General features: G+C 32.7%; 4 protein-coding genes and 1 pseudogene across 4 annotated transcripts; 2 read left to right on the forward strand and 3 right to left on the reverse strand.

The window, feature by feature from the left end:
- Positions 1-564: 564 nt before the first annotated feature.
- On the reverse strand, positions 565-4,072 carry LOC107935966 (prosaposin). Its single transcript, XM_016868592.2, has 6 exons — positions 3,674-4,072; positions 2,329-2,439; positions 1,795-1,982; positions 1,487-1,684; positions 948-1,007; positions 565-835 (listed from the first exon to the last, which is right to left on the reverse strand). Exons 2-6 carry the CDS (start codon positions 2,432-2,434, stop codon positions 704-706), a joined length of 684 nt encoding a protein of 227 aa, XP_016724081.2. The 5' UTR covers positions 2,435-2,439; positions 3,674-4,072; the 3' UTR covers positions 565-703.
- Positions 4,073-4,678: 606 nt separating this feature from the next.
- On the forward strand, positions 4,679-6,686 carry LOC107935965 (cytochrome P450 71D10-like; annotated as a pseudogene).
- Positions 6,687-6,943: 257 nt separating this feature from the next.
- Positions 6,944-9,829, reverse strand: LOC107935964 (WEB family protein At2g38370). The gene is made up of 2 exons (XM_016868591.2): positions 9,465-9,829; positions 6,944-8,612 (listed from the first exon to the last, which is right to left on the reverse strand). The coding sequence occupies exons 1-2, from the start codon at positions 9,657-9,659 to the stop codon at positions 7,140-7,142; spliced, it is 1,668 nt and encodes a 555-aa protein (XP_016724080.2). The 5' UTR covers positions 9,660-9,829; the 3' UTR covers positions 6,944-7,139.
- Positions 9,830-12,938: 3,109 nt separating this feature from the next.
- Positions 12,939-13,831, forward strand: LOC107935937 (uncharacterized). Its single transcript, XM_016868565.2, has one exon. The coding sequence runs from the start codon at positions 13,185-13,187 to the stop codon at positions 13,737-13,739; it is 555 nt and encodes a 184-aa protein (XP_016724054.1). The 5' UTR covers positions 12,939-13,184; the 3' UTR covers positions 13,740-13,831.
- A 3,937-nt stretch (positions 13,832-17,768) lies between these two features.
- On the reverse strand, positions 17,769-20,737 carry LOC107935957 (transcription factor SCREAM2). Its single transcript, XM_016868586.2, has 4 exons — positions 20,436-20,737; positions 20,217-20,348; positions 19,956-20,126; positions 17,769-18,542 (listed from the first exon to the last, which is right to left on the reverse strand). Exons 1-4 carry the CDS (start codon positions 20,535-20,537, stop codon positions 18,447-18,449), a joined length of 501 nt encoding a protein of 166 aa, XP_016724075.1. The 5' UTR covers positions 20,538-20,737; the 3' UTR covers positions 17,769-18,446.
- Positions 20,738-26,592: the final 5,855 nt, after the last annotated feature.

A 26,592-nucleotide genomic window follows, 5' to 3' on the forward strand; every position in this document is an offset into this window, starting at 1 on the left:
GTCAATAATCAGGAGAAAAAAATTAATTTTTTAATGAAGTAATATAAAATAATATTATTTGTATAAATATTAATATTTTAATAAATAAGAATACTTTAAAAAAAATTATGTTTCATCAGTTTCAATGTCTCCTGTCCCATTTTTGATTCTTCTATTTATAATTATTTTTTAACACTAATTTTATCATTATAATTTTAAATCAGCTATTTTTTTACCGGAACTTGGGTGCAATCACACTAATTTGCTCAAAGAAAGTAGCCCCAAGTGACAAGAGTCCATGGCCTAGCATTTACACAATACTGTATGACAAGTGAGTGGAAAGTCTCTCTCTGACAAAAATTTCATCATTTAGAACTGAAATTATTGCCTTATAACAAAGAAAGTTCAATAAAATTCACCCTAAACATTTAAAATAATATCGATATCAACCTAGTTGAGAGATCAAAATGATAACCCGTATATGACGCAAAGCATATTTAAAGGCATGGCAAATAGCTGGGATCAGGTTGATCATTAGGATTGAAATTTTTTTCGAATAACAACTAATTTCAAGTCAAGTTCAAATTCGAGCAAATACATAACATTTTCAATATTTATAATTCGTTCAACACACAATTTGCAAACCTGGGATTAAAATGTTTTACGTGTATATACAGACACTATATTACAACAAAATATCCTTTGTGGTTTTCATAAAATAAAATCAAGAATCTGCCACTGATTCTTGCTTTCCACCATCACAGGCATGAAGTATGGTGCAAACATCGGTAGTTTCCAAGAAGTGCTCGGCATTTGCGAGGATCAATGGCCCATACTCGAAAACCAACCGCTTACACTGACAAAAAGAACACCACAACGGCAGGTTTAAGTGTTTAGCAGAACAAAACCAATAAATAAAAAAAAAGCAAAAGCTCGATGAGTCTAAGTCTAAAACTGATTACACTCACCTTTTGCACATAGTTCTGCACTGAATTACATCCTTTCAAAAGAAGCTCGAGTATCTCCAACTGGCATCGATGAACAAAAGGAGACAACTCACATTAAAACAAGAACTTTTTCAATAAAAAGTGTGTGTATGAATTAGTCTCGAACTAATCATACATTATACGGTAAAAGTATAATGGAGACATTTATGCTAATTGTCAGATTGCATTTTGGCCTCTTTACTAAAAAATGGACAAATTAATCCTTGAACGTTAAATCAAAGAGCAAATTGATCTTTTCTGCTGAAAATTTCATTTATTTTTACTAATAAAAACTAGCATGGCTCGTGTACCTCAAGAACCAGTTTTTAACTGTAAAAATAGATGAAATTTTCACAGAAAAGATCAATTTGCTCTTTGATTTAATATACAGAGAGGCCAAAACACAATTTTACTCTTAGTATAGAGACATTCATGGTACTTTTACCTACACTGTACTAATTCAACCAAAAGGAAAAGCTACTTGCATGTATGTTCATTTCAAATACGTATTAAGATCACACCTTTGTATCGGGATCTTGCAACTTCATTAGTACTTCAGAAATAGCACGGTGGCACATGCCACAACTATCTTCGCGGAATTGTGAAGATATAAGTGCAACTTTTTGACAAAGGTTGAACTTTGTACAGAAATCTTGAGGTTGTACTGAAGATATTTCCAAGAAGAAGAGAGGTGCATAGTAGTCCACAAGTGTAATGCACTGTGCAGTATAAATCGGGTAGTGATTAAATTAGTATTTCTCGAATTTAGGAAGAGAATAGAAGAGAATGGAAGGAAGAACAAGAATTCTGTAATGTTTTATGCTTTTACCTGGGGCTCAAAAGCTCGTAAACGGGAGCAACTTTTGTGAAGAATCTCAATTATCTCAGTCTGCGTTTTATTCTGTGAAAGGTAATCAACTGCCTCAGTAGTAAATTCCTCACACAAGGTGCACACGTTGTCATTCCGAGCTACCGTTTCTATCACTTTTTCATCTTGCCTCCAGTTTACCTGGACAACTGAACCGAGAATTCCGGGTCATTAAACTATCAATTTTGTCCTCTAAACTATACCCCAATTCCTAGATTGGTCATTAAAGTTCTTTCTTTTCCCAAAGTGGTCCCTAAATTATCAATTTTGTCCTGTTTTACCAAATATGTACAACATCCAATAAGAATGTACCATGTGTCACATTCTTATTGGTTGATATTGCTTTTATGTAAACTGGGGCAAAATTAATACTTTATAGATCACTTCTCAGGAATTGTGATATAGTTTAAGGGCTAATTTACTATTAAAGCCTCCCCCGCAGCATAAAAATCCACCCTCCCTCGCTACTAGGAAAAAGAAAGTAAGAGAATTTACCTGATGGATCCGAGATTACTACCTCAACAACTTCTAGTTGTCGGGCGTTACATGCCCAAGTAGCACCCAACATGAAGAGGAACAAGAGCCCGAATCTCGCATCCATAATGCCTGGAGTTTGCATTAAATAGGATGAGTTTCCCATAATGCTAAAGAAAGGAAAAGACGATGTCTTCTATACTAGCATAAAAGAAGCTAAAAGATTATATAATAACAACACTTGATATCCTTAAAACTAATACATAAAATCACTCGATAGCTGGGGCCAAAACAACCAAAACTCTAACAAGCTATGTACAACCGAGTCCAAACACCAAAATAAGATTGTTGGGCCTAACACCAAGAAAGCTCGAAAACCACCACGCTTCACCTAATCACTTTGCCTAAGAGATAGTCCTAGCACATCAGGATCACCCAACAACTATACCTGAAAGAAATCTCTTAGCCAAACACATGGAGATCAAACTACTAACAGAAAGTCTAATCATATATGAACACACATGGGGACAGCAGACCTCTCAATCACTTCCAAGCACACATGTTAAGACCCTCCATCACTCAGCTATTAACTTCCCATTGGTCCAACACCTATATTATGATGGATTGATCAAGGATGATATACATATATATAGTTTGACTCAACCATCCAAAACCTAACAACGTCAATTAGGTTCTCGACACCAGCATGTGAACCTCCTCCCTCTTCCGTAACTAGAATTTTGTATCAACAAATATGAAACTAATCAAACCATCCAAAAACAGAACCTTACAAGCATAGCACACGGGACTTCACCAATCACATTTGAACCTACGTGGGGACAGAAACCTCCCAACCACTTCCAAGGTTAAGACCCTCCATGACTCTGCTAATAACTTCCCATCGGTTCAACACCTATACTACGTTGGACCGGTCAAGGAAGAGATATATATATATAGCTTGACTCAAGCATCCAAAACCTATCAACTCTACTTCGGTTCTCGACACCACCGTGTGAACCACCTTCCGCTTCCATAACTTGAATTTTATATCAACAAAGATTAAACTAACCAAACTATTCAAAAACAGATAATATCCAACACCAATTCTTAATAATTAATCTTATAACAATAGCATATTCTGATTTGGGTCTTCAAATTGCACATGATGAACCCTAAACATAAGATGAAACAGAAACCAAAAGCTAATCAAAAAAGAAAATGAAGAAAAACCCGTGAAAGCACGAAATTAAACAAGCAATTAGAAATTAATTGTCAAATTAAAGGAAACCCAGATTAAGATAATAAAAGATCTATGGAAGTTGAACGGAAATAAAGGAAATAATTGAAGAAAAAAGTGATCTTTTACCCTTAGGAAAGAATGGTCAGCAGCAGAAAGATTGAATGGAGACGAAAATTATTCCCTTTTTTGAGTGTTGAATTGGCCAAAGCGTTCGACTTGTCTTCGCCTATTCTTAAAGCTCATCCTTTCTCGAGGTTTTAATACCCTGCGGTCGATATCATCTTTAGTATTTGAATTTGATAATATCTCCAATTTAATCCCTAATTTTTTCTTGTTTGTATTGGTCCTAAAACTGGGTAATTTTTTCACTTTGATCCTTCAACGGCCATTTTCATTCCAGCTTTGTAGCAGTATAAATTGGAGCAGACAAACCCACTGTCAGAAACATAGAAGGCTTTTCTAATTTTTAATGCTTGCATGTGGCGAACAAATATGATACGAGAAAATATTACTCCAATACTTTTCGATAAAAAAATTTTAAAATGTCATTTCTACTTAAACAGGTAGAACAGTAAAAAAAAAGGAAAGAACTTTCAATCGGTGCAAATAAAATAGCAGTGATTTTAACAATTCGATGAATTAAAGTAAAAATTTTTAAATAGTTCAATGATCATTTTATGACCTTTTGAAGTGATCAAAACTTAAACTTATTAATAAGTTAATGATATTAAATTAAAGATAATATAAATATATTTTTATTTTTTTAAAAATAAAATGAGTCGAATTTAAAATAAATTTAAATTAACTATTTACAAATATTAATTAACTTGAGCTTCATTTAAAATATTAATTTAAAATAACTAATCCCGAATTAGTCTCATACTTAACCCCAACCCCGCCTATAAACTCCTCACTCTTAACCAACAGTCCGGGACCATTTTTCAACAACATACATATTTATTTATTTAGGTCCACTGTTGCTAGTCAGTGCTGCTGAGCAAAGCTCTTGTGTAGTTATTCAGAAATTCGTACCTTATTTGTAGGTATTTGTATTTGTTTTCTTTATCCTAAATCCAAATAAACAAAAATGGGGTTGCTTCATTAAATGTTATTAGTTCAAGACGCCATAAATTTTTGGAGTGCCGGTTTTGCTTTGTACTTATCTATACGGCAGCTTCCTTGGATTGATTTGATTCCCCATACCCACACACACACACACTCATATACATATGTATGTGTGTAGATTACATGTTTGTTATCACTTGTGTTCATCATGATCAACATAATCATATCCTTGTTCATCATTCTGGTCATAGTTCATCTACTAAAACCCAAAAAACCAGTGAAAAAGTTACCTCCAGGGCCATGGAAGCTACCTTTGATAAGTAACATGCACCAACTGGTTGGTTCATTGCCTCACCAAACATTAGCAAACATGGCTAAAACATATGGTTCTTTGATCCATCTCAAAACCGGGTCCATTTCGTATATCGTAATACCGTCACCGGAATTAGCCGAAGAAGCTTTGAAAACCAACGATATCAGCTTTGCTTCAAGGCCTACCATATTAGCTTCTAAGATAATGTCTTATGATTCAACCAACATCGTTTTCTCGCCTTACGGTAGTTATTGGAGACACCTACGGAAAATCTGCGTCACCGAGCTTTTAAGCCCGAAATGTGTTGAATCGTTCCGGAAAGTTTGAGAAGAGGAGGTGTCGAGTTTTATCAACTCGATCGCTTTATCGGGGAGTAATTCAGGTATCAATCTTAGTAAAAAGATTTTCTCATTGACATATGGGGTAACATCAAGAGCAGCTTTCAGTGAGAAATGCAAAGATCAAGAAGCTTTCATATCGATCATCACTCGAGTTAGTAAGTTATCGGGAAGGTTCACTATTGCCGATATGTTCCCATCTCTTAAGCTGCTCGAATTACTTAGCGGGAGACTCGAATTCGAGAAGCTGCATAAGGAAGCCGATAGGATACTCGAGGACATCATTGCCGAGCACCAAGAGAGAAGGAAAATATACGGTGTTGACAGTGAAGAAATGAAAGATTTGGTTGATATTCTTTTAGATCTTCAAGAAAACAGTGATCTCGAGTTCCCTCTATCGGTTGACAACATCAAAGCAATCATCTTGGTCAGTTTTTGAGTTTTTGTTTTTCATTTGTAGCATAGTATGCATAAGTGCTTAGTAAGACTCCATTCTCCACTTTCAGGACATGTTCAGTGCCGGGAGCGAAACATCGTCAATAACTGTGGAATGGACAATGGCAGAACTGCTGAAGAACCCCGGGATTATGGAAAAGGCGAAGAACGAGGTAAGACGGGTATTTACCGGCAAAGGATATGTAGATGAAGGAAGCATTCATGAGCTGAAGTACGTGAAAGCAGTCATCAAAGAATCCATAAGGCTACATCCTGCCGTGCCTCTAGTACTAAGAGAATGCCGCGAGGATTGTCAGCTCGATGGTTATGATATACCCGCCAAATTTAAAGTCCTCGTTAACGCAGGAGCGATCGGAAAAGATCCTAAGCATTGGGATAATGCCGAGACATTTTGTCCTGAAAGGTTCCTTGATAATTCAATTGATTTTAAAGGAACGGATTTCAAATACATACCGTTCGGTGCCGGAAGAAGGATTTGTCCCGGTATTTCATTTGCTTGGAGCAACATTGAGTTGCCAATTGCAAACTTATTGTATCACTTTGATTGGAAACTTCCAAATGGAATGAAGCCTGAAGATTTGGACATGACAGAGGCTCTTGGTTTGTCAATAAGAAGAAAACATGAACTGTTTGCAATCCCCATTGCTTATCATCCTCATGTAGAATAAGGTACGGTAAAAGTAGCATAAAAAATCATTGTACTAAAAAATAGACAAATTAGTATCAGTACGTTAAATCAAAGAGCAAACTGGTCTTTCTGTTAAAAATTTCATCTATTTTTATGATTAAAAGTAGAAAATGATGAAATTTTTAATAAAAATGATTGATTTGTGTTTTGTTCTAACATAAAGAGAGCCAATTGCAATCAAATTCCTAATGCAAAGATCTCCATGGTATTTTTACCTTTGAAGTACTTGATGTTAATGAGCTTAATCCTTTCTTATTAGATCAACAATTTTAACGCATAGTCAATAGTTTTCATATAATTAAAGTATTTTTCATGTTTATTTTGCCGTCAATAAAGATTAATCATTTTGAAGTTTGTGAATACTAACAATATCATCTCTAAAATTCCAACTTGTATTCACTCTCCCGAGAAAACAATTGCACCCAACACTTGTTGATATGCTTAATCGATTTATGTGGTTATCATGACATCAAACATATCTAAGATTCGAATCTCAACATTTACAAAACTATGGCAAAGTAAACAGATGCATAAAATGGCACAACATTCAAGTCATATTTCATTTAAGTTGAGCAAACATGATATTCAAACATGGCAGACATGGCCTAGAGAAGAACCTAAACAAACATAACATAAAAAGCATGAAGCTTTGAAGAGAAATGAGGTCAAACAATACAAGTAATTAATAGAGTTAGTGCTTCACTTATATAATATATATATATCTCACAGCATCTACCTCAAGTTGAGAGTTGGCTTCTTCTTTTTCTTATTTTGTTTAGCTAAAAGGAGTGAAAACCGAGCGAACCCGAACTTCTTCCTTTTCCCTGAGAACTGTTTGTGACCGGTTTCTCTCTCGGTTTTCTGAGAGTTGATTATGTAATCACCGTTTTGTTTGCCGAGCATTTGACCCAATGACACTTTTCTTTTCACAGTGCCTTTCTCTGCTAGCATCTCAGTTTCAAAGTCTTCAGGAAGAAGCAACTTTCGGCTAAGTATTTGACCTATGGATAGGGTTGGTTTCAAAACCGGGGTTGGACCGTTGTTAACCAGATTCAATCCATTCACGTCAAATAAACGAGAATCTTTTCGATTGTGAGATGGGTAAGAACTCTTGAACTTGGTAGGGTTGTGTAAGGAACGTCGTTTCTGACCATGCTCAGATCTCCATTTCCGAAGAGCTTCCTCGACTTCCAGCTTGCCTTTGTTCGCAGCTTCTACTCGGTTTAATGCTTCTTCCAAGGCTTTCTTACTCGTTTTAATTTCCTCCGTGGCCTCTTCTACTTTCTTCAAGATTTCCATTTTCGAAACATTTGCTTCATCAACTTGGACCATAGCATCGACTACTTTCTTATTAGAAAGTTCCTCGGCGTTTTGTGCCTTGGACATCAAGGCAGAGTACTCCTCATATGAAATAGTCACCCCTTCGGCTTTTTGCACAGGATTTCCAGACGAGCTCTCCTTTCGCGAAAGGTTTTTTATCTCAGCAAGAGCCAAAGATTCAGCAGCTCGGGCAGCTTCCTTCATTTTCTTAGCAGCAAGTATCCTCATCTCAGTCGTTTTTATTCTCGTTTTAGTCTGTTCAATCTCGGATACTGCTCTTGAAACCTCCGATTTCGCTGCTTGTCCTATTTTCTTGAATTGTTCAGCTTCGGAACTTAGTCTTTGAAGTTCCCTTGATATATCCAAAGGATTATCAACCCCAGTTTTGATTTCAGCCTCTTTTGCTACTTGCAGTTTCAGTCTTGTTTGAGTTAACTCTTCTTCGAGCGACGATATCTTCAAAGAATTCTGACTTAGCCTGTCTCGAGTCTTTTCGAGAGAATTCCTTTCCTTCTCTAATTTCTTGTTTAGTGATTCCACCGAACCTCGAATATCAGCAAGATCATTAGTTGTCCTCGAAAGGTTCAGTTTCGCCTGTTTCAACTCCATCAAGATTAAACCTGGAGCTGCCGAAGGACAGGGGCTTAAACTTCCCACCAAGTTCGGATGGTCACCACGACGATTCTCTTTCTCTGCATCCGTGTTCTTCACATCCACTTCGGATGCTTCTTTCTTCAGCTTTAATTTTAGTTCTTCGACGGTTAATTTCGTTGTTTCGAGTTCTTTCAGCACATCCAATGTTTCTCTTTCTTTAACAATGAGATCTTTCTCCAATTTCGCCGCTTGTTCCTCCAATTTCGCAATGTCAACTTCTTCCCCATCATGCTGCGAAACATTCAATGGACATGAAAAAAGTTTAAACTCGAAACGTCAATCAATTGAAACTAGAGGGCCTTTGAGACAATTCATATTATAAAAGCTGTTGCATTAACAAGAAGACTACAGCAACAAGCTTCAAAGTTACAGTAATAAAGAAGCCATGAGGAAACCTAGTAAACAATGATACATATGTATGTTTGTATGCATGTTTGTATGCATGTATATATGTATATATATATGTCTTTATAAGACAGCAAAATCCATATATATGTATCATTGCACTAACAAGAAGACTACAACAACAAACTTCGAAGTTACAGTAATAAGAAGGCATGATGAAACATGATACATGTATATATACGTGTTTATAAGACAGCAAAATGTATCATTGAACTAACAAGAAGACTACAACAACAACTTCAAAGTTATAGTATAAAGAAGCCATAGTGAAACCTAGTAAACAATGATACATACATACATACAAACATACGTATTATGTATGGATGTTTGTATGTATGTATGTATAAGACAGCAAAATCCATACAAAACAACCCTAAAAGATTTAATTTAACAATGAAAAGCTTAATTTTTTTAGCTGCATTAAGCAAAATACAGTGGATTATTCGTTTCTAAACACTTAATATTCTGATTTTCCACCATTTATTTTACCACAAAGCAAGAATTTAAGCAAAAATATGAAAAAAAAACACAAATTTGACAGCCAGATAGCACATTAAAATTTTCAAAGTTAAGAACTTTATGAATCCACATTGAAAATTTAAACAAAAAAAAAACATGAAACCCGGTAACATTTTCCTTAAAAAGAACCAAAAATAAAAACCAAGATTTTATTTTTACCTCAGTTTCAGACATGAGCTTAGGTTGAGAGGGTTTCCAATAACCGATTCCACCAAATCGAGAAGCAGCCTCTTTAACTGATTCAAACGGCGCCGAAGTATCGATCTCAGCTCTCACACCGCCGCTTAAACCACCGGTTTTGGTGGCTGAACCACCACCACCACCACCACCAATTTCACAGCTTTCCACTTCCATTACAAAAAATAAACAAAACCCAGAATCCTAAACAAAAAAGAACACTAAAACACCTTAAAATCTGCGAAGAACTTAATAATGTTTGGTTTTTGTGGGGGGTTTCGTTTTTTGCTACTGTCTGGAAAATACAAAGCGACAGTGCTATAAAGAGGGAACGGTACTGAACTATGGGCCTGAAGAAGAAAAAGCGAAGATTTTGAGTTTTTTTTCTTTTATTGACATAAATGTCCTTGATTTTTGGAGAAAATTACGATGGGTTAAGTGGAGTTGTGAGGTAAAAAAGCGGGGATTTTGGTTTTTGGTGGGTGCCCTTTATGGGGAATGGGAAATTCAAAGCGTGTGTGGGGGCAATATGGGGGGACACAGTGCTTCAACGGCAATGAATCTTAACGGACTTTAAAAGGACAAGAACCTTATTTTTTGAGTGTTGGACGGTTGAGATTTTCTTTTTCTTTTTCTTTGTCTTTATTTTATTTTATTTTTAATGATTGTCGTTAATTTCTTAAATTTTAGGGATAAAGTAATATTTAATCCTTGAACTTGACAATGTTTTCATTTTGGTCCTTGACTGTTTTGTCTGCATTGGTCTTGAAACTTGACAGGTTTTTCTAATTTAGTCTCAAAACTTGAATTACATTAAGGTATAATAATGTGGCAATCTAAGATTGTGCCACATCATCACTACACCTTAACAAAAATGTAAGTTTAGGGATCAAATTGAGAACATTTACCAAGTTTCGAGGCTAATATGGACAAAAAAAATTTAAGGATCAAATTGAAAATTTTGTCAAGTTTAAAGATTGAATATTGCTTTATCCCACTATAGTAAAAGACCCAATTAAGTTCAATTAAAAATATTTTAAAATTTAGGATAAAACAATACTAAAATTGTTGAAATTATAAACCATAATTTTAATACTATTAAGAAAATGGTTTATAATTTCTTAATCCAATTTTTTTTTGTGAACTGTAACAGGAAAAAAATATTAAATTAAAACGAACAAAAGTCTCAAAAACCTTATCTCATCCAAAAGTATCAAATAACTCCCTAAGTACATTTTCAATTATTTACGTATTCTCTTTCTCACCCGAAGACGGTTTAGTAATAAAATCAGCGACTTGATTACTTTCTCTAACTAGATATCTTATCACCTAATAATTCTTACTCTATAATAACTGTTTAATTCATCGAAGTAAAGCTGAATTCGAAACACAAAGTAACATTATCATCTATTTTTAATTTAAACTAATTAGTTTAGAAAAAAAAAGGTAGTTTAAAAGAGGACAAGAAACGCTCCTTAATGTATAATTAAAGGAAGAAATTATGGTAATTTAATAACTGGTTGGTCAACTTAAAGTTTCAAACACAATCAATGCTTTATGTTTATTTTCTTTTAGCTTTAGGAAAAGTAAAAAAAAAATCAAAATTGTATGAAATAAAGAATAAAAATTATTTATCGTATTTGTTTTTTAGGCTCTTCCCAATATATAAATAGGAAGGTAATGTGTTTAAGTATGTTTAAATCCACGTCATCTTACACTAACAATAGCATCCATACCAATTGAATAAAACTCAATCAGTTAAAATGATTGATAATTTGATATTTGATGTTAATCTTCTTTTTTATTTGAATTTATTGTGTTGAAATCAAAGAAGCTTTTTACTTTTAACTGTTGCATGCGTTGTGTTTTTTTTTTCTTTTACCAGCGTAAATTTAATTATTACTCGACCGTTACAGTATATATTATTAAAGTGGAGTGTAAAAAGTAAAAAATAATTGGTCCATCCAAATTGGACACTAACTTATGAGGTACCTTAAACTAAACATTAAAACGAATTCACAAGCTTGGGCTTGGCGAGTTGTGCTCATGCCCCACCCATGGTTCTTCTTGATAAAGAGCTCATGTTCAATGAATGCAGCTAACAGCATTTGAGCTCTTCTTGGAGTTTGAAGATAAAACTCCAATCGAGAACAATATCAACTCATTAAGAGGTTTGTTAATTTTAGAAGGCCAACTCTTCGAAAGCTTCTCTATAAGAAATTGGGCCCTTTCAATAAAAAAGAACTAGACCAAGTGATATTAAGGTTTTTAAAACTGGATCAATGGTCGAATCAATTAGACCACTAGTTTTCAATTCTATCAGTTCAATCAATCAATTTGATTTTAATTAAATAAATTATCAAATATTCATAGAAATTAAAAAAAAATATTTAAAATATAGAGACAACCGATTCAACCGTTACCAAGTGTTTCACTTAAAATCTAGTAAAAATTTGTTCAGACTAATATAAATTATCATATAACCTTAAGTGGTACCATGCTTAGCTCAATATGACCTATAAGTTATGGGTTAGGGACTCAAACCCTTTCATAGGGAAATGCTCACATTTCATTTGGTAGATGAGTGTGCACCTTGCATGTCCCTTATTGACGAGGCATTTGCTTTTTTGTTGAGGGAAGATCGACTCCATTTGGAGAATTCTACAAAATGTTGGCCACCCGGAGCCAAGGAACCTCTCAATAGATTGGGATTGTCCTTTGTTGGAATTTTGTCTGTAGACTCTATAGAAAGCTTGAGTGACAATAATGCATAGATTCTTATTGTTGCCATTTAAGGGGTATAGGTTCAAATCCTATCAAGTGCAAATGCTCACGTTTTCTTGATAGGTGGTTGGGCGCCACGTACAATCCAATCTAACGAGACACTCTTACTCTGTTAAACTCTCCACCTCTTCAAGCACTCAAATTCTTTGTAAAATTAAGAGACAAAACTCTAATCTAAAATAATATCATTCCGTTGAGACATCCATCAACTTCAAACCGACAACACATTAACTAACTCTCAAAAAAAAAAAAAGCCTCCTCTCAAAATTGAGTATAAATAACAATTCAGGTAATGTAACTATCATAATATAAAATCATAATCATCGGACCAAAATGGCTTTTTCTCATATCAACATCCGTCGGTCCACACACTTCAATAGGTGAAGAAGATGCCCAAAACCCACAACTTCACATAAACTATAATATCTACGTTTTAATGTATTCTTATTTAAATTTAATTAATATTAATTAATTAATTATATTTATTATTAATTTTAATTAATTATATTTAAATAAAATTATTAATATTTATTTATAAACCTTCGACTATTATTTTTGCTTATCTAATGATGATATCGTATTATTATTTATGTGTATGAAACTTATACACTAACGGCCCATCAAATATTCTCTCATATGATTAAACTTTTCAAAAGCTTTCGTAAAGATTAAACAAAAATAATAATAATGCAATTATTGTCTCCGTAAATACATTTTTAGTCAAAATTTGGTATTAATACATTCATAAAATTAAATTCATATCATAATTTAAGGACATTGGATGAAATTAACCCCTTAATATTATGAAACCTGTATAAAGCCTGAAGCTTTCATCAATCATCATCTAGTCTCCTCATATCGTCACTGAACCCCCTCAAAAAAACACCACCACCGTCCAAAAAGTCCGATCAAAACATAATGTTCATCAACACAAGCACTGATCTTCCCCTTCCCCAAAACAAGACAACCCTCGAAATCAAGCATGAAGACGACAGCAAGTTCTTTGCCAAGCTTTTATCTAAACAAAACTCAATGGGAAGAAACCCTTCTTTCAGGGTCTACTATGGCGGAGCCTCCGGTTCTGTCCCTTTCACATGGGAATCTCGGCCAGGAACACCAAAACATGCATTCGCCGGTACATCTTTAGTTCCTCCACTAACTCCTCCACCGTCGTACTACACCAAGTCTAATACAAACCCCGTAAAGAAACACTCGAGATCTGGTCTTTTGAACGCTTTGTTTTGGAAAATGGTATTGAGGTTGAAGAAAGCTAATGTTGTGCCTTCATGGTCGTCAACCACAAGTTCCGGGAAGTATCAGAGGAGACGGTTATCGACCCCGAGCTCCTCATTCGATTCAAGGATGGATGATGAAGGGATTGCTGCCGTTGGATCGGGACCTTCGACTCGGTGTTTCGCCGTTGGTAGGGGGAGGAGTACTATCGGTAAGTGTCGTGGATGCTATTGCTGCTAATTACAATATACGCCAAGGTCAAATTATTTTGATCCCTCTATTATGAACTTGTTTGAGATTTAATCTCAATAAAATATTTCATCTTTCTATTTTTTACGATGTTATTAAGTAATACAAATAGCTAAGAAACACCATTTTCAACTAGATTTTTTTTTCAGAAGTTAGGAAGAGTGTTTTCTTTTAGAAAATTTAACACCATCATTTTAATAATTTTTTTCTCGATTGATATAAAAATGACAAAGATAGAAAGACGTTAGAGAATATCAACCTCTTTCAAAAACAAAAACATTACAAAAACTCCTAGAGTAATCTTTCGCTTTGAAATACACTCGACCTGAGACAATCAACATCAACATCAACTCAAACCAAAACTAATATGCAGCCCACAATAATCACCTCCCAACTTTCAAAAAACGAAGGACTCCTTATACCTGCTATTGCCAGAGCATCAGCCATACTATTTCATTGCCATTAAACAACTACGAAATAAACTCAACACAGCTGATCAATACTACAACCAATACCAATGGCTAGATTTTGCAATATCCACGTTTATAATTTCTTTCCAACTACCACTCCAATGCACATGCAAGCTAGATTACATACTAATGGGACTTTCACATGCTAACCATTCCAATAATCAGCGCCGATGCAATCAATACAGATAACAGAGCACAAGCCACTTCTTATGTCTCTCAATGGCATAATGTCAAATTTAACTTTTAATGTTTATGTCTTTTGTCAATATGGTCATAATTCTTCTCTTTTTTTAAGCTAAATTTAATCTTCAACCTTTTAGAAATAGTGAAATTTAATCACCAATCTTTTAAAAATGAGTCAAATTGATTTTTTTATCAAAAATATTGACTAAAACGTTAAGTTATTAAATATGGCAATCTAGATGTACTTCATGCTATTTTTATGCAATTTTTATAATTTTGTTTCAATTTTTATTTTATTTTTTCATAAATTTTAAATTATTTATTAACGTAATAAATAAGGCAAATGGAACCATGTTAACTTGAAGTGTATGTGGACTGCTACGTAGGTTACCACGCTAATATCACTAAAAAAATTAATGTTTTAATCAAAATTTCCATTAAAAAGAACAATTTGACTCTTTTTAAAAGGTAATGACCAAATTTAGTTAAAAAAGAAGATCAAATTGATAAAAATATAAACGTTAAGCGTTAAATTTTTTATCTTGCCAATTTATATGCATAATCTAACTTCGTACGTTGTTATTTGTAACCTCCTCAATTTATCAGTAGTTCAATGTAGCGGGAGCCATGATTGTCCAAAATTATTAGGACTTAATCAAATTCTTCAAAATTTTTGAAAAATTTAAACAGACCTTATTAAACAAATTCGAATCAAACTAAACTTAAGTAAATATTATGATACTACCATATATAATCCCGACCCAATTCTTAAACACTTCAAATTGTAAATGATTGATCGCAATATTTTTAGAATCGAATCGATAATCAAATTAGTCAAGTCATCCATCGATCGTACCGATTTAATAAAAAAATAAAAATAAAAATTCATAAAAATAAAAAAAGAATATTTAAAAACCTGATTTAGCCGATTCGCAATTCAACCAATTCTTTACCCTTCTTCAAACTGATATCTCGACCCAACCTGTCCATTCCGAGTCAAACAACCTTAATTGATTGGGGCATATTCTTTCTTTTTCTCTCTCATATAATTTGTGACTTATTTAATACCCCATGGGAAGATAGATAGAAGTTCCTATCTTGGTATTTATTGGGTTTTTTTTTTTCAGTTCAATGTTTTAATTTTTTGGGAGTTCTCTCAGCCACACTGCCATTTTCTTACCAGAGTATACAAATCTTGTCCTCACTTGGAAAGGAGGACATTGGTTTATAATTTAGTTTAGAATTAAGGACATAAATTTCCCCACCTACTCCAACCTTTTCATCAATATTGCCAAATTTATTTTGTGTAGAGTCACTATCCACTGTTTCCATTCTTTCATGCTTAAAGCATGGTTGTTAAAACCGAACAAAATTCATTGATTGAATCAAGAATCGGTGATTTAATCGATATTAAAAATTGGAAAAAGTTTGAATCAATTCAAACCAAGAATTCTTATCCATTCTGGTTTTTTATGGATTCTTAAAATCTTTTAGATTTTATTTTTATTTTGTAACTGTTGAACATCCGATTGATTGAACTGGTCAAACCAAGAATTTATAGTTTGAGCAGTTCAATCACCGGCCTAATTCTTAAAGCATTAATTTAAAATAAATTGCTAGTCAAGCCATAGGTATGAGTCAAATGATAAAAAGCTCGGCATTTATTAAGGTCCAAAGTTCATTCTTAGTGTATATAAAAAGATAATGCCGGAAGAACTTACCCTTTTTAAAGGGATTCAACTCAACTCGACTTTAAATTTAATTAAGATCCAATGTAATTTCTTAAAAATCACAACAAAATTCGAAAATCCTAACTTTTACCTTCACTAAAATACTACCATAAACCCCTAATTTATGAACAGTGTTTCAAAGATAATGATAGTGTATAGACAAAAAGCTCTTACATGAACATGAAAAACAATGAATAATGTACTAAAAACAACTATCATTTGAACATTCTTTTAACTTTCACTCGAAGGTGAAAAAGGTTGGTAATAAAAAATAATGATAAATTACAATGTTAGCCACTCAACTATTAGTAAGTTTCTTTTTTGATTACTCAACTATAAAAAATTACAAAATGGTCGTCCAACTATTTGACCTTTTTTTTTGTCACTAGCGGTTAAATGGATAATAAAAAGATGATGTGACAATTTTTAAAGTTGGCATAATAACAAGTTTGACCCCTCAACGTTTATATATTGTGTCAATTTAGTCTTGATTCTAGAAAATTTAACCCTCAACATTTACACATAGTGTAATTTGATCTCTTTTTTTTGTAGCACTAACGGTTAGTTTTAAAAGAATGAGAAGATAGGAAAATTATTATCTTGGTTTTTTAGTTGTTTTCATTGTTGATTTTTTTATTCAAATTTAGTTGATAAATTTGATTTTGTTTAGGTTGTCTTTGTGGAACTGATGGTGTTTCCGTTGTCGGTATTTTTTTTGTTTAGTATTTTAGGTGAAAGGGTCACAAAGAAAAAGTAAAACTAAAAAAAATAAGAGACTAAATTACACAATATGTAAATGTTGAGGGTTATATTTTTTAGAATAAAACCTAACTGACACAATGTATGGCTGTAAAGGATTAAAGTAACTATTATACCAATTTTAAAAGCTACCACGTCATTTTTTTTATTAGCCATTTAACTACAAGTGGCCAAAAAAGACAATCAAATGGTTAAATAACTGTTTTGTAATTTCTCATAATTGAGTGATAAAAAAATTATTAATAGTTGGGTGACTACCAATGTAGTTTACCCTAAAATAAATAAAAGGACCAAATACTTAGTTGTCGGCAGTTTTGTAGCCTGGGCCTGCTCAGTTGTCCTCATCAGATCCATGCATGTGAACCAAGGATGGGCCATTTTTTTCTCTATGTGATATTTTATACCTAAAAAAAAACAGCTTTAACTGGCCATGGTTTCAAATTAAGACAAACCATATCATATGTCACTTTGTCTTAATTAAGATGTTGAATTTGTACCTATCTTCACCCATATCATCAAGGTTGTTAGTAAGAAATTAGTTTATGTAGGTTAGATTAAAGAGAAAATTAGTCTTTTTAATTAAAATTTTCATGCATTTTTATTGTTAAAAACTAGCACGTGATTGATGAAATAACTATACAGTTACACATGACATGTTACGTCGACGTACATGAACTGGTTTTTAACGGTACAAATAGATGAAAATTTTAACAGAATAGCTAGTTTACTCTTTAATCTAATATACAATGACTAATTTGTTCATTTTTTTAGTAGAGCGAGTAAAATGCAATCCGACTTCTATTATAAGACCTTCATGATACTTTTACCTTTGATATTGATATGGTCGTATGTGAAAAGATTGTACCCTTGTTTTCATTTTGAAATAGGGCTCAAATACTAACACTTCAAGTAAAAATGAAGAATTTGAAAAAAAATTACCTCGAACTCGTGCCAAATGATCTAAATATCATATACAAAAATGTGATATCTTCGAATAGGCTTATCATAACATCAAATCTTATACAGAGAAACTCCAATGTTCAGGGACAAAGCCAAAAATTGCTTTGGAGGAGGTTAAAGATGAATTATAAATTATTAAAGGGGTCAAAGGGTAACTTTATAAAAATTTAAGGGGTTAAATGAAAAATCTATTATTTGGGGGGCCAAGATCACTATCTACCCCTTTTACCTAATGTTCTCCTATGATCCGATGCAATGTATATGTTGAGATTCAAATCCTTAATCTATTGAATATTGATTCTTAAAGTGTTTGTATCAACTAACTTAACAAATCTTGTCAAAACGTAAAACTTTTAGAATTTCTTCGATATTTTTAATATTATTAATTATATATATTGCTATAAAATGAAGATTTCAGAAAGTCGAAACTTCTATTGGTAAAAGATAAAAGATGTTACATTGTAAATTTTGCAACTGACCCGAAGGAATCGACGAAGATATCATAATCATATCTGAAAACACTGCACTTTGTCATCAAAATGGCGTTTTTAAATAAAACGCCGTCGTGAACCGCCGTTAAAACCGAGAAAGTAGTCCTACTCCTGGTGGCTGTTTTCACCCCATTTCCTTATAGCTTGCATCACTGCTTGCTTCACCATTTGAGCATCAATGCATTCAACATTACCTTCATTCTGAAATTTTGTAATACATACATACATATATATATATAAGATAAATCCCCAATTAAATGTAACAGTTACGCAATAAAAAAATGTTAATATACTATTTGGTACCCGAGTTTTTTTTTTTCAATTTCGTACTTTCAATGAGTATTGGATATGTGTGCTCTAGTAAAAAAAAGTATAGGTATTTAATTGGGATAAAAGAAAAGTATTGGTATCAACTTGAACATTGAATCTAAACTCAAGTACTTAAATGGGACAAAAAAAATAAATACTAAATTAAATATTAAAGCTAAATTCATGTACTAAATAATATATTAACCCTAGAAAAAACATAATCAATGTGTGGTTGAAACTCATGCTGTACAATTTTCATGTGAGATTTCTTCTGTCTTCATCTAAATCTTCTTTTCTTCACATATATAGGTGAAAGTACCTAGGAGATCCTTACATTGTACGGAATGTATCAAATTTGTCCCTCTATCATTAAATAGATTAATTTAGTCACTTTACTATTAAAAAGAATCAAATAAGAATAAATTTAATAGAGTTAACTTTGACTATTTAAAAAGATATCATTTACTATTTAATCGAGTTAATATTTTTTTAAAATTTTTTTATGGTTTTGTAAATGAAATCTTTTGTTTGGAACTGAATTACACTTGAAAAAAATATAATTTTTTAAGATATAATTTGAATTTTTTTTATAGCACAGGGATTAAATTGATTCATTTAGTGATAGAGGGACTAATTTGATACAATTCCTATAATATAGAGATCTCCTAAGTACTTTACCCTATATATTGCTAAAAATAGGTTAATATTTTTTTGAAGAAAAGGTTAATATTACTAAAACTAATTACAACCTCAAAATAGACTCCATAACTCAGAATATAACAAATTCATAAACAAGCAAATAATCCATAATTGGTTATAGGGAGTAGATTAAATTAGTTCTTCTATTATTAAATGGATCAATTTAGTCCATGTAACATTAAAAAGAATTAAATAAGTCTAAATTACAATCGTAGCTAACATTTACCGTATAGAAATATTTCGAAAAATAATTTTCTCAATTATAGTTCAATTCTAAACAAAAATATTCATTTACAAAACCATAAAAACTTTAAAAATAATATTTTTAAAACAGTAAATGTTAACTCTATTCTACTTCAACCTTATTTGATTCTTTTTAACCGTACAATGACTAAATAGAGGGACTAATTTGATCAAATCCTTATAATAAAAGGTCCTCCAAGTATATTCACCCAGATAAAGAAATTCAAAATATTGGGTCTTTTAAATTGTATTTCACTTTGGGGTTTATGAGAAATCACCAAAAATATAAAGTAGGGTTCACATACACATACATTCACAAATATACATATACATGTACATACATATATATACATATAGACTTACTTCTCCTCCAATGGCTTCTAGTTTGAAACTTTCTTCACAAGAAACCCTAGCTTCAAGCACGTCAAGGCCAAGCTCTTCAAAGGTTTCCAATATGGAAACAAGCAAACCAGGGCAATTCTTCTGTAAAAACACATTTATAAGGAAACCCTTCTCTAGGGTTTCCACTGTAACCTAATGAAATAAAAAGAAACTCCATTAAAACACTGTATATACACACACACACACACACACACATATATGTGTATATATATATATATTTACCATAGGAAGAGGATTCTGGGATGAAGTTGAAGCTTGTGAAGAAGTTGCAGTTTCTTGGTTCATTTTATCAACTTTATCTTTCAACTCCTCTATATATCTCGAAGCATCTACAATAATTGAGGTCTTGTTCACCTGCAAAACATGCAATCAACAAGATTTAGAGTTTTTAAGGCAATATATATATACACATATATATTTATATAATATGTATGTATTTACTGCAGCGGAGTTGGTGAGAGATCGAAGCTGTTGCAGTTGTTCATGAACTGATGAAGATGATGATGATGATGATGCTTTTTTCCGGCCAGCTTTGGAAGACATGGATTTTGAGCTTCTAATTCCTTAAAATATTGTCTGATTTTTTCTGGGGCTGGTTTAGAACTGGGATTAATTTTGAAGGGGAGTATTTAAAGAAGCAGCTTTGTTTTTCATTTCATCTTTTCTATAATACCTCCTACATATTATTGTTGTTTGTTTCCTGCATGAGAGGCCCTCTTTTCTTCCCCACTTGAAATTATTATTCATTTGTGGTTGGGATAAATCAAGTACTTAAACTCAATAATTTTTTCCAATAACTTTTTTTGGTTTCGAAATTTCACAGCTTTCTTCAATTTAGTCCTTAAACTGAAATTACATTAAAGCTTAATGATGTCACCACCTAAAAATAAAAAAATAAATAATTTTTTTCTTTAATTTTTAGGTTTTATATGTTTTTAAAAAATTTAGGTAATGTGATACTCTGGGAGAGTATGTGTTACATAATTGCACCTTAATGGAATCCAAAATCAGGGTCTAAATTGAGAAAAAAATTATTAAATTCAATGATTAAATGTTATTTTATCCCTCATTTATACTCAATTTACAAAATTGACATCATTAATTTACATTTTTTATAAACAAAGGATAGGAGTAAAGGTTGCTTAAAGAGTGAATTCGAAACTAATGTGTACTGAAATCTTGAATACAAATATTTTGCTACTCCATTAGTGACTAATTTACAACAATTTTGATTCTTCGAATTTTTATAATAAAAAAACATAAAAATTTTATATTCTAAAAGTCACTTCAATGAATAAAAATACAAAATTATATTAAATTAATTGTTTAAAAGCGTCCCTCGCTTTGTTTTGTTGTAGAATTCCTAAAACTTCACTAAGAACAGCATCAAAGACCTATAAATTTGACTTCCATGTTAAACCTAATTTAACCAAATGATCCGTAATTATATTGTCTTCTATATATACCTAATCTACCATATAATTAGTTAATTTCTTTGCTTGCACTCATATTTATGTGGAATTGATGCTTATGAAATAGAAATTAAGGTTAATTGTCAATTCAATTGACTATGAATATAAACACTTTAATTGAGTAAGCAAGATGTGTGTCACTATATAAAATGAGATACGTAGTTGAATTGGTCAAATTATTCATAAATTGATTCATTTATTAGTTTAATAATGATAATTAATTAAAAAAATTTATAAATTAGTTCGATTAATTTACTTATCGATTTTTTCGTTTTAATTTTTAATTTTTTATCTATTCACAATAATTAATATGCTTTATATTGATTTTATGCGACCAATTAAACAATCAATTTTATATCACAATATATTGAATGATGAATTTGTATCACAAATCCATATATTAACAAAAATAATATAAAGAAATTTCCAAGAAAAAGGACCTTTAAACCATATATATATATATTTATATATGCACAACACAAGCTTGTATGGCGTACAATTATTATTTTAATTAATCTCTAGAAGATGTTGCAATCTATTTAATTTGTATTGATATTGGTGCTTTAAAATGTTTTTTTTTTTGGGATTTTCAATTAGAAGTTTCCTTAATTTAAGGTTTTTGGAAATCTAAGTCATCCACTTTGAGTCCATTTAATTAATCCTATTAACTATATAAAAATAGTAATAATAATTTCATTACCAATATCAATAAATTTTTCTATTTTTTTTGTCTAAATTCATTTATGACGTGTTTCGACTGAAACCCAAAATTATATTTCATGCTCATGTGTTAGCTTAATGGTTAAGGTGGTTGTTGACACCATTTTTTGAATGAAAACGGGGTCGACTTGGATTTAAAAAAAACGAAAACGGGAGTCGCCACCAATCCTTTTTTGATGAGGTGTGATCGGGTCACCTTGAAAAGTGGTTGTTTTTAATAAACGATTTAATTTTTATTAAAACAAAGACTTTGGTCTATGAAATTAAAAAAAAAACGGGTTCGGGAGTCGGTTACGCACGAGGAAGGATTAGCACCCTCGATACGCCCAAAATTGGTACCTAGTTGATTAATTAGTGTCTTAGTGTCGAAAATTGAAAATTTGAAGAGTTTTAAAAATACGATCCTTAAAGGAAAACTCTGATAACGTGAATTGAAATATAAGATTCTCTTGTTCCGAAGGAATATCACATCCAGCACGTTAGGACACGATACTCTAAACCATCGAAACCAAGATCGCCTTATAGTTTAATGAAACCATATTTTGAAGCTTTAAGAGGATATTTGGCTATTTAGTCGAACGAGAAATCGAAACCCAGCACGTTAGGGCACGTTTTCTCGATTTTCCAAACGCGAAACATTGCCTTATTTAGAAAAATTTCCTTTTGATGTTTGGTGTTAATGCCTGACGAAACAATAACGAATATGACAAGGTAAGCAAAGTAAAGTGAGTAACAACAATACAATAGGCAAAATGAAATGACGAGGCGATTACATAAACAAAGCATACAAATAAATAAATAGAACTAACGTTTTAGAAAAAGCACAAGTGTACATGGATAAATAAACAAACTCCAAATAACAATGATGACAATGAATACAATTATGTAAAATATATATGTGCATGTATAATTTAAAACCATAAAATAAGAAATATGTATAAATTACAGAACATGAAAACATAGATAAGCATGTACATATATATAAAATCGGTAAATATTATAAGAAAATGTAAATGTGTATTTATATATTTACAAATCGTGATAATATAAAATATATGTATATAAATTATAAAATATGTGAAATATACAAAAAAAACATTTTTAAGAGTATAAAATATATAAGTATGTATATGATGTAAAATATGCATAAATACATGTAAATATATAAGAATTATGAAATGTGAAAAATATATTTAAGTAGGTATAAGTACGTATATCTACATATATAAGTAAAAAATATAATAATAAAAAGAAGGGTATATATATATGCGTAATATATATAAATACATATATAATGTAATGTTAAAATATTCACATAATATATATAATAATAATGTTGAAAACATCTATTAATAATAAATATATACTTATATGTATTAAAGATATATTCATAAATACGAAAATATAGGTAAATATATACATAAGATGGTATAGAAATATGTACATGGAAATGTATAAGAACTATATCTAACTACTATATGTAAAATATATTAAAATAGAAACATAATATACGTAGATAAATATATATAAAACAAATATGTGTAATATCATTTTAGGATATACGCGTAAATGTATATATATTTAAAGAATGCATTGGTGATATACAAATATACTAACAAAATAATGATATTAAACCCTTAATAATACTACATAACATATACAGGTTAGTATTAAGTAGAATAACAATAATAAAATACTAAAAATATAATAATAGTAACGTTAATAGGATATATTAGTATGAATAATATTGAAATTAAAATAAATAATGATGAGAAGTAAAAGGGATGAAAATCGAAATAAAAAAAAGGTTAGGGGGAATTTTAAAAGAAATATATATAAGAAAAGGACCAATTGGAACACGCTAAAACACGGGAAGGATTAAGAGTGCAAATATCCTGTCCTCTCGAAACGCAGCGTTTAGTGGGGATCGAAATAAAAAATGCGCTTGAATTTTATGCCAATTTAAAAAGAATGAAAACCTGATCGCAAAAGTTTAGAAAAGCGGAAGGGTCATTCGCGCAATTAGACCCTTCCGCAAAAACACGCGGATCCTCCTCGTGGGTCAGGTCGGGTCCGTCCGACCCAGGGCAAAACGACGTCGTTTTATCCCCTGGGTCAATTTCGCAAAACGTCGCCGTTTCATTAACAGTATAAAAGTTAGATTTCCTTTCTTATTTTCATTTCAGCTGAGTCTTAGAAAAAAAAAAGGGAGAAAGGGATTTTTCTCTCTGGAGAAGCCCAGAAACCGGCCAGGAAAGCCGCCGCACGCCGTCACAGCTCCACCGCGCCGGCCACCGCACACGGTGGCCGGAAATCGCCTTAGGTAAAAAAATCCTCTCTTTTTTTGTATTTTATTATATGCATATACAAATGAGTGTAAATCTGAAGATAAAAGAAACGGGAAAATATCAGAGACCTTGACTTGTCTTGCCGTTGTTCTCTTCCTCTTTCTCTTGTTTGCTAGTAGCGTTTCCGATTTTAGGGCGTTTTAATTTCCCCTTTTTGATGTTTGATCTATGCTACTTATGAGGTTTTAACTTTGGTATATTGGTTGTTGAAATCTTTTTGAGATTTTTCGAATTTTTTACACTGCTCAGTCCAGAGAAAAGAAAAAAAAGAGCCCCCCTCCTCTACATTCGGATCTGGCCTTTATAGCCATTTCTATACAACACATTTTTTTTAAAATTCTGGCCATTGCTCCTTGTCGCCTGCTCTGTCTTGGTGCCTGTTTCATTTGCAGGGTATGGAGGGCCAGACGCGTGCGTGGAGAGCATGGGCTAGTGCGCCGCTATAGTGGAGCAGGGTATGGGCAACGGCGTGGCAGAGGAAAAGGCATGCGGCGGCTGAGGCTGAAGGAGGCTAGGGTTGCTGAAAAATCTTAAGCAAATGGGCTTATTATTTGGGCTAGGGTTTGATGTAAATTGGGTTTGGGTAATTTAGTTTGGGCCAGGCATAATTGGGCTTGTACAGCTGCCCTCTTTGCTCATTGTCGTGTAACGAGAATAGAGCAAAGACTTTCAGGAAAGACCAATTTGCCTGGTCGCCGAGTCTGACTTCTTTGGTGCTCATTATTCTTCAGGTAGCTTTATTATGCTCTACTGCAACCTCGGGGAGATAAGTCTTGCTATTTTAACCCGCTCCGTTGTAACTTTAGGAAGATAAGGTTTGTTTGGATCTGCTCTACTGCAACTTCGGGGAGATAAGTCTGTGATTTTCAATCTACTGAGACTTCAAGGAGATCTGTTGTGGCTTTTAGCCGCTCCAACGCCATTTCAGGGAGAAGATATTTGATTTCCAGCTTGTTACCCTACTACTTAGGGGGTTAAGATCTGTAAATTCAGCCTGTTACCCTACTGCTTAGGGGGATAAGATTGTATCTTGGATCCACCTCCTATCAATATAGGAAGATAGGACCTGCTATCTTCGATCTACTTCACGCCAATACATGAAGACAAGATCTACTTCCTGCGATCTACTTCGCCACCAATATGGGAAGACAAGATCTGCGTCGTCGATCTACTTCCTACCAATATAGGAAGATAAGATCTGCTACCTTCGATCTACTTCACGCCAGTACATGAAGACAAGATCTGTTTTCTGCGATCTACTTCGCCACCAGTATGGGAAGACAAGATCTGCGTCGTCGATCTACTTCCTACCAATATAGGAAGATAAGATCTGCTACCTTCGATCTACTTCACGCCAGTACATGAAGACAAGATCTGTTTTCTGCGATCTACTTCGCCACCAGTATGGGAAGACAAGATCTGCGTCGTCGATCTACTTCCTACCAATATAGGAAGATAAGATCTGCTACCTTCGATCTACTTCACGCCAGTACATGAAGACAAGATCTGTTTTCTGCGATCTACTTCGCCACCAGTATGGGGAGACAAGATCTGCGTCGTCGATTTACTTCCTACCAATATAGGAAGATAAGATCTGCTTTAATGACTTCAATCTATCCCACTGTAACTTCAGGGGTATAGGATTTGTTTCTTTGATCTGTTCTCTGGGGAACATGACCTGCAAAATCCATTTCATGGACCTATTTATGCCTAGTGTTTAGGATGACATGGTCAGAATGAATCAAATGCTCCTAACTAGATGTGTATGTATTACATTTGTAGAATGTCATGAGAATGATCCATTTTTAATGCTTAGGTTGTCATTCCTCATTGTTCATCAAGGTTCTATCATTGATGTCTCCTTGTTCAGCCAGTTTGACAGAAAACCCAAAGAAATAGACGCTATTTAGACTATCATTTCTCAAATGTTTCCAACCCTTAGGTTTGGTTAGTTCTAAACAATAGTCCTGTTTCAGGTCCTTGTATTATTTAGAAACTTTCAGAGTAATACGCAGAACTCCTTCTGCATGTGTATCGTCAATCCATTAATCGTTATTT

This window comes from Gossypium hirsutum, chromosome A02 (genome assembly GCF_007990345.1).
Source record: "Gossypium hirsutum isolate 1008001.06 chromosome A02, Gossypium_hirsutum_v2.1, whole genome shotgun sequence".
Lineage (NCBI taxonomy): Eukaryota > Viridiplantae > Streptophyta > Magnoliopsida > Malvales > Malvaceae > Gossypium > Gossypium hirsutum.